Genomic DNA, 13,483 nt, shown 5'->3' with positions numbered 1-13,483 from the left:
ACCAGTGAAGAGATGGTCTTTATATTAACAGAGGCTCTCCCTCAGTCTCTCATTATGCCCAGGGTTCTCACTCAATCAGCGTATAGCCTGAGCAGAGACATCCCCCTTCATCTCTCACATGCAGGCCAGCATCATGACTGGAATCCTTTCCCTCTCCAGCCAGCCTCCTGCCCATTCGCCCAACTCTATCCACAGTCTATTGGCATTCTGCCTTCAGGCCCCTCCTCTACCCATATTTTGTTGGATAGTCAGTGTCCTGTCTATTGCCCTTTCTCTACTCATCTCTCACTTTCCAACCACTCAGTCCTACTCCGGGCTTATTCTGTCCCTTTCCATTCTTCACCTGCCACTGTGTTTTGTTTTACTGCGCTAAACCTCCTGCTCCCACATCCACAATATACCGGGCAAAGCCCCTGTGGCTCTGCTCTCTCTTACCTGCCAGCATTTTTTACGAAGCCTAGGTCAGCAAGTGCCACATCACAGAGCTCACAACGGAAGCATTCTGGGTGCCAATTATTATTCATTGCCTTGATCACACGTCCAATAATGAACTCACCTTGGAAAGAAAAACACAACCCTTAGATGCAAACAGAACCAAATTTCAGCAAAAAATCTCTCCCGCACATCCATCACCATTCCTTTTCAATGCCACAAGGCCCAGTATATTCTGACTTGCTGAAAATACCACTTCCTCCCAGAAGAGTACCAGAAGCACACCTTCATTCCTAACCACTGCCAGAGTAATTCTCTGTTCCTGTCCAGAGAGCCTGATGCTTAGGATGAGCCCAGGGTTAAAATTTTCATCCCCAGTGATCCTCTGCCCCATGACTTCTACTCAGGGAAGAGAAGAGACTAGATAGCTTTGCACATGGAGATCTTACCACATTGCCCACAGCAGGGTGCAAACAGCATCTGGAAATCATGCTCACAATACTTTCGACCCTCAAACTGTTAATGAAACAAAGGAGAGAAAATCCTTAGTGAATCACAAACTGTTCACTGTAAAAATTCAGACTCTATTATTAGAGTTTGCAGTGGCAAACTTGTAAAGGTTGAGCAAGTGTTTCCATTTCCAACCCATTCTTCAGTTGCTTGTCATTACTTTGGAAAAAAATCTTTTTTCCATACTTTTTCTCAACCCTATGGAGAATTTTCTTGGACAATGGAGCCAAATTAATGTGGGCAAAGATGCAGGGGAAAGCAAAACCAAAACCCACACAAAACTCCACTGCTCCTGTCATTAGCTTTTCTTGTCATTTTCTTCTGGGTTTTCAGACCTCAGAAGAGCTCAAATTTGACATGATTGTTTTTCACACAGAAAATGAAAAAGAGCTTAGCATTTTAAAAATTAGATAGTTTTCAAATTATGTTTGTACATGTGCTGTAGAAAATTTTACAGCCGATTTTCAGACAAGTTCACTAATTTTGGTTACCCAACTTGAGAAGCTTTGTGCCAAATTTTCTGAAGACCCAAGAACCCACTCGTGCCCTATTCCCATATGCAATTCTGAGCACTTTTTTTTTTTCTTTTCTCCCCTTCTCCCACCCCCCACTTTTCTGAAAGAAAGAAACTGTGAAATTAAATACAGAAAATTAAGTTAGTGCAGTATTAGGGGTGAGAAACTGAACACACAAAAATCAGGAATTCAGAAATGAAGATTCTGACAGAAACGTTAAGCACCAGCTTTTATTCTACCATTTAGGTATTTAAGTACCTGTCCTAATTTGTGCTTGCAAGTTAGGTACTTATCCAGCTCTATGCTAGTATTTATACCTACAACTTTATATGTACAAAACACAGGGACAATTTTAATATGTGTGAAACTGAGATCCATCTGACAACTGGGCCCTAAAAGGATGCTTTCAGGTCAAATATGACCAAAAATTTAGACTTTATAAAACATGCTTTTAAATAAACAGGATGTGCATGCAATGTGGTCAAGTTAACATGGATATAGGAATCTTGCATTATGAATTTCCCAACTTCTGCATGTATGGTTTTTAATTTAGTTTTATATTCGAAATATGTATTTTTCTGTTCCACTGCATCCTAATTTTGCTTAATTTATGTTTAGCCAGGATGAGGGGAAAATGACTTTCTAACACAACTCTGGATTTGTCAGTCAAGTCAATGATGATAAAGCTTAGGATCAAAAGAAATGGAAAACAACAAGATTAGGGAACTGAAATTCGCATCCCCACAAAGTCTCCCGATTACTGGTCAACTGGCCAGACAGATGTCCCAAGGAGGAAGAAAGCAGTACATTTAAATTTAAGGCTAGTTTAGAGTGTGATCATTTCAAGGTTAAGAGACACAGAAGCCTATGGGGAGGGAAAAGGCTGAGGGGACTGCTGACAGCACAGGGCCCATCTGAGCTAATATGGAGACCCGTGAAGTAATCTAACCAATCTAACCGAGCCCCTCACTGGAAAGATAAGATTCTGCAGACAATCTGCCCCACCAACTTGGAGGAAAGAGCCAGGGGAAGAAGGTGGGAGAGGAATGAGTAATAAGTGTTTGTGAAGAACTGAAGGAATAATTGACAGTGATTTCCTGACAACATGAGGATGTGGGAACCTGAAATGTATTTTAGCGGTCACATGGCAATGGTAAAGATCACAGCGTCACTTTTCTCTCAACCTGAACAAGCAGCTATATTAAAATAAGGAAAATGGTAATATCCTACAGCTACAATGCTTCTTCCTATCCCAGACCCTCCTGCCTGGCTTCCTGCTATAGTTTTAAAGAAAAAGTTCCTGTATGCTCACATCAGCCAGGGTAACGAAATAGAAGAAGACTGAAGGGGAATGTTGAAAAAGAGAAGACTGAACAAATTGGGTTTGTTTAGTCTGGAAAAGAGAAGACTGAGGGGGGACATAACAGTTTTCAAGTACATAAAAGTTTGTTGCAAGGAGGAGGGAGAAAAACTGTTCTTCTTAACCTCTGAGGATAGGACAAGAAGCAATGGGCTTAAATTGCAGCAAGGGCGGTTTAGGTTGGACATTAGGAAAAACTTCCTGTCAGAGTGGTTAAGCACTGGAATAAATTGCCTAGGGAGGTTGTGGAATCTCCATCATTGGGGATTTTTAAGAGCAGGTTGGACGAACACCTGTCAGGGACAGTCTAGATAATACTTAGTCCTGCCTTGAGTGCAGAGGACTGGACTAGATGTCCTCTCGAGGTCCCTTCCAGTTCTATGATCTCATATCTGCAGGGAATTACAGTTATCTCCACTGATCTCCCAGTCAGCACACAGCAACTCACACTCTCATGTCATGTGGCACTGGACCATGAGCATTTCACCTTGACTTGACAAGGTAGCCCCTCAGTCCCCTCACTCCAGTGACAGAGGCCCCTGCTGCTTCAGATTAAGCAGTAATGTGTGACTCATCCCTCTGAGAGGGCTAGTTACACTGGGAAGGAAAAGGCAGACAGAAACACCCATAGCAGGCAAAGAATGACACTTGAAGCTTTATCCTGTCAGATGTTGAGTGCTCTCAGTTTTCACAGAGTTCACTGAGAGCCACAGATACTCAGCATCTCCCAGGATCAGGTTTTTAAAAGGGGAAGTCAAGAAACTTTCTATAGCTTCACATAGGCAGTAATCTCACCTCATAGAAGAGTCCATCTGGGAACTGTCGGAAACACTGAGCACAGACAAAGCAGTTCTCATGATAGAGCTCCCCATTGCTGTTCACGATCCTCTCAGAGGGATCAAAGCGAGCCTGGCAGCGCTCACACACTGCATTTGCGAGGGCATCAGACATATTACTGAGGAGGAAATAAAGGTCAGAGTCAGGACATGGGCAATGTCACAGCTATCAAATGAATATGCATAAAATCACACAAGTAACATTACAGTCACCAATGTCAGGGAGTTTCTTCTTGTTTTTCATCCTTTTTTGCACAAATAAATACGATGAAAATAATGCAGCATGCAGGGGAATGGAATCAATAAGTTATTCAGAATCAACATCCGATATTTGTTTACATCCGACACAGGTGGAGGTGACAGCCACACAGTAATTTGCAGAACTATATGATGGATTCATTTATCTTACACCTTTGACCACCTTGCCTGCCCTTTGTCCACAAATCCCCCTCTTACCTACTTATTCCAGACATCCTCCATTAAAACACAAAATAAATTAAAACCCCCACAGAAAATGTTTTCTCCTTTTCTCCTCATATGTATAACTGCCCCACCCCCTTTCAACAAACATCACACTTGCCTGAGGCCTAGGATGGGAAAGCATGAGGCCAGGTGTTCTATGTATTAAAATGTCATAGTTTTAAAGTCCTATCTCTCATGTCACTGCAGGGTTAGGAATGGCAACTTCAAAAAATGGGGAAGATTCCCAGTTTCCAAATGGGATCAGTTTTTCTTTTAAAATCTCGAGTATCCACAGAGTATCTGAATTTAGAATGGTAACATTTTTAGGTATAGTAAAGCTATTTTATATTTTTTTAGATGTTTTTGTTGTTCCCTCTGAGCTCTGCATGATTGGAGTGATGGTAGCATTACAGGTTGATGCATATGAAAACCAAACCCAATTAATATTTTTAAGACACTCAAATATTTATAAAATAGCCTTCCTGTAGCATATGTTGTATATACAGAATACTTGAGGGGGTGGTATAAAAGGTTTAATCAACACTTGCATATGGCTTGTATACACCACTTCTTCCTTTTCTTTCACTTTGTTTGTAATGCTAGTTCATCTTTTATTTTATGCATAGCATGAAGTAAAGACCACAGTGGTGGCTGTTCTATCTTTCCCTAAAGCAAGGGGTCAATCTCTGTGCTGCAGTAGACAGCTAGATTTCTTTTGTTAACATTATTCTGGGTCATTTTGTTTTCTGCAAATATTTATTGAAAACAAGAAATCAATAAGTGTATTCTAATAGTGACAGCTTCTCTTTCCTCTGACCAGTCAGAGGTGCCAGTAGAAAATACAGACATGGAAGACAGAAGCCTGATTCTCCAATGCCTTGCGTCTTGTATAGTCACTTACAGTCCTGCAAAGTGAATATAAAATGGTTGTAAAATATATCAAAACTAGAATTCCCCACTCTCACTGGTGGAAACACTTTACATCCATTTTGCACAGTTATAAGCCAAAGGAGAACCAGGCCCAATGATTAGATTAGAATCAATAGTACTAACTTACAGACATTAAAATGGACGTTTTTTCCTCCCTGCAGTACAAATGGGCCTTTACACTTGAATCTCACCAAAATTATGAATAGACAGGAAATCCTGTACCTTGTGGCCCACAACTCATGGTTTACAGAATCCCCAGACATTTGCCTGAGCTCTGGTGGGGCAGCACAGGACCAGTCAATGTCAGTGTTTGTAGCAAAACCCAGAGGCCATCCTTGGGATCTGAACAATTCTGTTTCCAATCACAGCTTTGCTTCAGCTAAATCACAGGCCAGGAAGGTTCATAATGGCAGGATTTTATACAATAATTCCACACTGAACACTCACTCAAATCAACCTGGAAAAAATAAAAAAAACCGCTTGGTCCCTGGGTTCAGAGGATTAATCTTTCTAGACAACGGGGGGCAACAGCAAGGAGGAAGATATACAATAAAAAAGGCAGACGGTATTCTAAATGTAAATCTGTAATTACCGCTCCTCTCATTCATCTTCTGTATTATGGGAAGAGACTAGAGGGGTTGGGGGAAACGACAGCTTCTATGACTAGAGAGATAAGGTGGGTGAGATAATACCAAATCTCACGAAGAGGTCTGTGTAGCTTGAAAGTTCTCTTTTACCAACAGAAGTTGGCCCAATAAAAGATATTACTTTACCTCACCCATCTTGTCTCTCTAATATCCTGGGACCAACACGGCTAACACTCTAAGCTTTATGACTACGGTGACCAGATAGCATGAATGAAAAATCAGGACAGAGTGTGGGGAGTAATAGGTGGCTATATAAGAAAAAGCTCCAAATATCAGGACTGTGCCTATAAAATTGGAACATCTGGTCACCCTATTTATGACTGTCAGAGATCCATGTATAATATGATACTCCCTATGTGCCCAACACTAACACAACGAAGCATGTTTCTGGTTTTTCTTGGTTACAAACTTTAAGTTATTAAAAAAATCTGCTACTTAATTTCCGTTTTAAACGTATTCTAGTTGCTCTCTCAGAAAGAGCATGGCTCTCCACCACCTTTCACTGACATTATACTGGGTCCTATTGCCCCAATACTGCAAGAATGGAACTGGCTGGCATTAGACAACTGTGTTCTGAGCCCTCAGCTTGCAATATGCACAGTCGTATTCCTGTGATGAGTAAAATGCAGATGATTTGGCCAGGTCTAGAGGGATAATTCCTACTAAGAACTATTTGTCACGAGAGGTTTTTAGGAAAAAAAAGTCACATGGGAGTGTCGGCAAAAAAAAAAAAAAAAAAAAAAGATCATGGAAACTTAGGGTTTAATCTTTGAACCTCTCATTCATGAAAGCAGGATTGTAAAGGCCCTTATTCAGGCAAGTAGGTTTGAGGACTGTAGAAGTATGAGCTGCTTTCAGTAAAAAAGCCTTATAACCCCGTAGGACAGTGTTTCCCAAACTTGGGACGCTGCTTGTTCAGGGAAAGCCCCTGGAGGGCCGGGCCGGTTTGTTTACCTGTAGCGTCTGCAGGTTCGGCTGATTGTGGCTCCCACTGGCCGCCGTTCGCTGTGCCCGGCCAATGGAGGCTGCAGGAACCAGTGTGGGCTGAGGGACGTACCGGCTGCAGCTTCCCGCAGCTCCCATTGGCCTGGAGCGGTGAACCGCGGCCAGTGGGAGCCGCAATTGGCCGAACCTGCGGACGAAGCAGATAAACAAACCAGCCCGGCGTGCCAGGGGCTTTCCCTGAACAAGCGGCGTCCCAAGTTTGGGAAACACTGCTGTAGGAAATTAGAGCTCCCACTGAGAGTCAAATGATCTGTTCTTTTGTGTGGCCACATTATTGTCCCCAACCTCTTTATATAGCCTGAAATGCAAGCTTGAAATGCAGCTCAGGATTTAACTTGCAGCTGTCAAAGAAATTCAGTCAGCTCACCCACTCACAAAAATGAGAAAATGTCAAAAGTTATGGGATTTATTTTTATACACACAACACTCATGACTCTTACTGCAAAAGAGCAACTGTAGATACCATCAAACCCCAAACCCTATAAAACCATTCCAATGTCCCAACATCCCTGTTACTGTATTAGATTGTGAGGAGCAGCAAAGAGGGTGATTAACAGCTAAACTAGGTAATATAGTCTAAACACTTCTGGGATTTGGAAGAGAAAAAAAAGTTAACTGGTAGAAGTACTTAAGTTTAAAGAAACTAGCAACTGCAAACAAGATTTCCTTGAAAATTATAAGCATGAGTACTGTGCAATTATCATCATACTGGCCCAAGAGGTGCAAATATACAATTGATCTGTTCCTTAAAGATTAAACACAATAGGACCTAGTAATCTAGGGGGAAAAAAGTAAGTAAACATCTGTATTCAAAATTACATACTACGTACACACGAAAATATATACTACACAAATATACCATATGTCCAGCCCAGTGGCCTATTGGTAGTGCTGCCATGCAGGGAGTCTATGCTCAGTTGTTAGTCCCAAACTCTTACTCATAGGGTGGGAGTACCATAAAGCCGGTGTATTCTACGCACGTGCACACACCCCAGAGGGAAGAGAAGAGAAAAATATCTTGCATCTTTCCAATGCAACTCTTCCAGCCATCTAGAACCAATACTAATGGAAGTCTCTCTTCCAGTCCTAGCTGGCTAGGACATTGGCTATGATTAGGTTTGACAGAATTTGATATTATATATTATAATTTCAACAGATAATATCAATGTTTATTTTTAAGTATTTTTATTGATTTAAACGTTCACCACTGTGCAAAATTATGGGGTTTAAGTCCTTTTTTCAATTTTTGTCAATTTAAATTTTCACAGTTATGGGAAATTGTGGGGAGGGGTCAATAGTTATTTAAATTACAGTAGATGCTCAGTTTCAAAAAGTTAAAGCTTTGTAACTATTAAAACACAAATTGTCAACATCACATGGAAAACTATACACAGTAAATATTCTTGAATCAAATTCTACTAAATTCTCATGTAGCATTTTTACTTTATCTATTGGTAAATTTCTATTATTATTGATGGACTTTTTGTCCATTTGTGTGTACAGTGAAATTTACATTTACTGATATTTACCAATAAAAATCAAATCCTTCCAAGCCTATATATGATACAGGTCTAGAGCTGCGAGGGAGATAAAGTTGAGAAAAAGTAAGGGTTGATGATGTAAAAATCCTTATAATCCCTGCAGAGAGAGAGAGAGAAAAAGGACAATCCCTGTGCCAATGAGAGGCAAAAAACAAAAACAAAAGTATGTAATCAGGAAAATAAAATTACTACAAAAAGTACAAAGAACTATACATAGTTTTACATAAGGCCAAATAAATATTCCCTACAGATTTCAGAGTAGCAGCCATGTTAGTCTGTATCCGCAAAAAGAAAAGGAGTACTTGTGGCACCTTAGAGACTAACAAATTTATTAGAGCATAAGCTTTCGTGAGCTACAGCTTTTTTTTTTTTTAGTTTTTTTCCACCAAATGCATCCGATGAAGTGAGCTGTAGCTCACGAAAGCTTATGCTCAAATAAATTTGTTAGTCTCCAAGGTGCCACAAGTACTCCTTTTCTTATTCCCTACAGAGATCATCTGAAAAGTTATTGGTTTTAAAGAATGCTAAACTATGTTTAAGTTCCACATGTTACAGAAAAACTTTCAGCCGATTCCACATATTAAGGACCTCTATTCCATTTTGGGCAGTCGTGCCAGGGAATAAATGAATGAGTAACATGGCAGATGGAAATCTAGAGATCAGTTCCTAGAGCCATCTTGCATTCCAAGAATAATTTTCCTAATGCAGAGAAGAGCTCAGCTGGTCAAGCACATACAGTGTAAAGCCTACTCTTCTCTTCCCTGCCCCACTCCACCCTTCTGGGAGACAACGAATTTGCAGCTGCTTGGTGAACTTTCTTAGCCATTGAGGCCCCACCTACACTACACTTACAATGAAGGGTGCCTATTGATAACATGATTGTTCCCTGCCTCAGTTACAATACAGCTGAAATCTGTAGGGAACATAAGTTCCTGAAAAAAGAAAAGGAGTACCCGTGGCACCTTAGATTTGTTAGTCTCTAAGGTGCCACAGGTACTCCTTTTCTTTTTGCGAATACAGACTAACACGGCTGCTACTCTGAAATAAGTTCCTGAGTACATTATACATCACAGCTGTGTTGCAACCTGGTCAGAGGACAATTGTATCATAAATGGGTTCCCTGATTTGTATCTGTAAGATAGAGAGGGCTTAATAACAATGGATCTTGCATAATCATGGGTTGAGTTCTATACTCTCTTTAGCTCTTCACTCCTGACACTTCTTTCAGTTTTACTTAACACATTTATTCCTTTGATCTCAAAAGAAAAAAAAAAAAAAGGATTTAGTCTCACTTTTAACTTTAAAGCAATCTCATAACAGCCACAAGATGCTAAAATACAAGTCTTTTTCACAGAGTATACCCTCAAACAAGAAAAGCTACATTTATTCCAAGCAATTCAATAATTTACTGTGTTGTACTCGGATATCAAACACAGATGTTCCCACTGTTTAAATAATAAGCTTGTAACACAAAGACAGGAAAGACAATTAAAACAAAGTAAATGACAAAACATCCTGAACTTCCAGCACCGTGGCCGAAAATGGCACAACAATGAGAGAGCAGAGCAGCACCTCAGCAATGATTTTTCCAGTCTTTTATCAGTTTGCGTTGTAACCTTTACTGATTCAGTTTTTAAAATGCAGACATTTCATGGGAGCATGTTATGTACCATGCCAATGACAAGAAGGTTTCTCAGATAAATACGCAAATACTCAAACTTTTTAGAAGCATGTCCTGCTGGACGCTAGCACTGCTCTAAACTCTAGTAAAACCTTCTGAACATACTTTATGGGAAGTGAAAATTACAGGCAGTAGCTCCAGGTGACATACAAGCTAAATCACTATCAGATTTAGCAATATTTTAGAGAGTCAGCAAATTGCGCTTCTCTCCCTCCAGAAGAAGTGTCTGGGACTTCACACTATGAGAAGACTGTTTAAAAACAAAAACAAAAAAACCCAACAGTTGCGAGACTTTTCTGCTGCTCCTTCCTCTTTTCAAACATCTCCACCAAAAACCTCAGCAATGATGCAGAGTTGGTGACCCTGAGTCGAGAAAGGGAGCAAGGTAAATAGCTGGCACTGCAAAGAAAGTACAAAGGACAACCTCCAGTGAATGGACTAGTGGGAGACAGTATGCAGAATATGAATGCAAAAACAAGGAAGATAAGGCTAGTGAAAGATCAATTGCAACATTTCTGATAAGACTACCAGTTTTATTCCCCTACTTTTGAAAACTCCTGCAATGGAATGAGTGTTATTATAGCATCACTCTCATGGTACTAGGGTACATGACAGACATGGCTCAGCTGCAAATCCAAGAGAGATTTCTGTCACAAAACAGCACATGGCAGAAACTGAGTTTTGAAATAATGACTAGAGGTTTGGGGGGCAACAAGAGTCCTGATGTATTGTCGTGGGACAAAACATTTTGCTTCACATCAGTCATTTCCCACCACTAAAGGTGGATGCATTTGCTTCAGTGGTAAAGAAGGTTAATCTTCACCCTCTCTGCACTTGTCTGAAGAGTCGCTTTAACTTGCTGATGGGCTGAATATTCAACAAGTGTTGAAAAAAGAGTGTGAGAAAGAGATGCTAAGATACCAGAGTGATGGATGCTACAAGAATCTGGAGAGAGAGGCACCACCCATACATAACAAAAAGAAAAGGAGGACTTGTGGCACCTTAGAGACTAACAAATTTATTTGAGCATAAGCTTTCGTGAGCTACAGCTCACTTCATCGGATGCATTTGGTGGAAATTTAGTCTCTATGTTGCCACAAGTACTCCTTTTCTTTTTGCGAATACAGACTAACACAGCTGCTACTCTGAAACCTGTCATTATGCCATACATTACAGAATTTTACAAAAAAAATTCCCCACAGGTTCTGCTCCACCAGTGGAAGACAAGGCTCTGGAAGGTTCCATAGTTACACCACCATGTTAGTTAACATTGTAAGGCAATAAAAAGACAGAAAAGTAGGAAGCCATCTTTTCTTCACTAATATTCCCACTGGCTCATTTGAATCAGTGGTAGCACTGATAGGGAAGATTTTTTTAAATGGAATTCCTTAGTGTAGACAAGGACACAGAAATTTGTACTGCGATACTCCTAGACTATGACTCACATTAACAGAACAACACAAAGAAAATAAGAGGAAATATCTCACTACTAAAAATCTCCCAACACCCCTTAACATTTTTCCCCAAATCCTTATTGTCCAAAGTGATTTTTATCTGAAATGAAGCCAACATGGTAACCAACAAAAGGCACTCTTTCTTTGAAAGGTACACCATCATCTTGTGCAATTTTTGTAACAAGTAACTGTGTGACAGATTCAATCACAGAGACCCCCTTGGGACTGTCACCTGATGTGCTGAGTCTACCTCGGAGCCCGATTTCTCTGCCAGTTTGGGCCTCCAGAACCCTGCCTTATTGAGCCAGACACAGCAGTCTGCTGCAACACAGACCCAGGGTCTGAACCATGCGCCCCAAAACTGCAGACTTAACTGAAAACAGCTTAAGAAGTGCTCCTGTCTCCAGCACCCAGACCCCCAGCTACCAATGGGATCCAAACCCCAAATGAATCCGTTTTACTCTGTATAAAGCTTATACAGGGTAAACTCAAACTATCCACCCTCTATAATACTAATAGAGAGTTATGCACAGCTGTTTGCTCCCCCAGGTATTAATTACTTACTCTGGGTTAATTAATAAGCAAAAAGTGATTTTATTAAATATAAAGGTTTCAGAGTAGCAGCCGTGTTAGTCTGTATTTGCAAAAAGAAAAGGAGTACTTGTGGCACCTTAGAGACTAACAAATTAATTGAGCATAAGCTTTCATGAGCTACAGCTCACTTCATCAGATGCATTCCAATGAAGTGAGCTGTAGCTCATGAAAGCTTATGCTCAAATAAATTTGTTAGTCTCTAAGGTGCCACAAGTACTCCTTTTCTTTTTATTAAATATAAAAAGTAGGATTTAAGTGGTTCCAAGAAATAACAGACAGAACAAAATAAGTTACCAAGCAAAATAAAACAAAACACGCAAGTCTAAGCCTAATACAGTAAGAAACTGATTACAGATGAAATGTCACCCCCAGAGATGTTCCAATAAGCTTCTTTCACAGACTGGACTCTTTCCTAGTCTGGGTACAGCAATCGGTCACATCCCTGTAGTTACTGTCCTTGTTCCAGTTTTTTTTCAGGCATCTCTTGGGGATGGAGAGGTCATCTCTTGAGCCAGCTGAAGACAAAATAGTCTGGATTCCAGGGCCTTTTATATTCTCTCTCTTGTTAGCAGCAACCCCTTTGTTCTTTTGTGCAAAATCATAGCAATAAGATGGGGTTTGTAGCCACCTGGGCAAGTCACATGTTCATGAACGATTCAGATTTTTGCAGGCCCACACCACTGTTTACATGTTACTTTGAATGTTCCCAGGAAAGCTCAGATGTGGATTGGCATCTCCCAAAGTCCATTGTCAATTAAGTGTTTCTTGATTGGGCACTTACCGAGGATAGTCCTTTCTCAAGAAGCTGACCAAACGCTTCACTGAGGCTACTTAGAATCAAACACGCTGAGATACAAGTACATATCCAATATTCATAACTTCAAACACAAAACTGATACACACATACAGATTTCAGAGTAGCAGCCGTGTTAGTCTGTATTCGCAAAAAGAAAAGGAGTACTTATGGCACCTTAGAGACTAACAAATTTATTTGAGCATAAGCTTTCGTGAGCTACAGCTCACTTCAGCGGATGCATTCAGTGGAAAATACAGTGGGGAGATTTATATACACACACAGAGAACATGAAACAATGGGTTTTATCATACATACTGTAAAGAGAGTGATCACTTATGATGAGCCATTACCAGCGGGGGGGGGGGGAGGAAATAACATGGGGAAATAGTTTTACTTTGTGTAATGACCCATCCATTCCCAGTCTCTATTCAAGCCTAAATTAATTGTATCCAGTTTGCAAATTAATTCCAATTCAGCAGTCTCTCGTTGGAGTCTGTTTTTTTTGTTGAAGGATAGCCACCCTCAGGTCTGTAATCGAGTGACCAGAGAGTCAGAAGTGTTCTCCGACTGGTTTTTGAATGTTATAATTCTTGACATCTGATTTGTGTCCATTTATTCTTTTATGTAGAGACTGTCCAGTTTGACCAATGTACATGGCAGGGAGCATTGCTGGCACATGATGGCATATATCACATTGGTAGATGAGCAGGTGAACGAGCC

The 13,483-nt window shown here is 40.4% G+C and overlaps 1 protein-coding gene across 3 annotated transcripts in view; it reads right to left on the bottom strand.

The window, feature by feature from the left end:
- Positions 1-13,483, bottom strand: part of LIMS2 (LIM zinc finger domain containing 2) — a 55,710-nt gene that overhangs the window by 28,732 nt on the left and 13,495 nt on the right. For all 3 annotated transcript variants that reach the window (XM_038415952.2, XM_038415951.2, XM_043492760.1), the window contains exons 2-4: positions 3,613-3,772; positions 882-948; positions 436-556 (exon numbers count right to left, since the gene is read on the bottom strand). In XM_038415952.2, the coding sequence (XP_038271880.1) occupies positions 436-556; positions 882-948; positions 3,613-3,772 (348 nt within the window). The remainder of the gene's footprint in view (positions 1-435; positions 557-881; positions 949-3,612; positions 3,773-13,483) is intronic.

Source organism: Dermochelys coriacea, chromosome 9 (assembly GCF_009764565.3).
Source record: "Dermochelys coriacea isolate rDerCor1 chromosome 9, rDerCor1.pri.v4, whole genome shotgun sequence".
Classification (NCBI taxonomy): Eukaryota; Metazoa; Chordata; order Testudines; family Dermochelyidae; genus Dermochelys; species Dermochelys coriacea.
The sequence above is the reverse complement of the archived record's forward strand: the minus strand, read 5'-3'. Positions and strand labels throughout refer to the sequence as shown.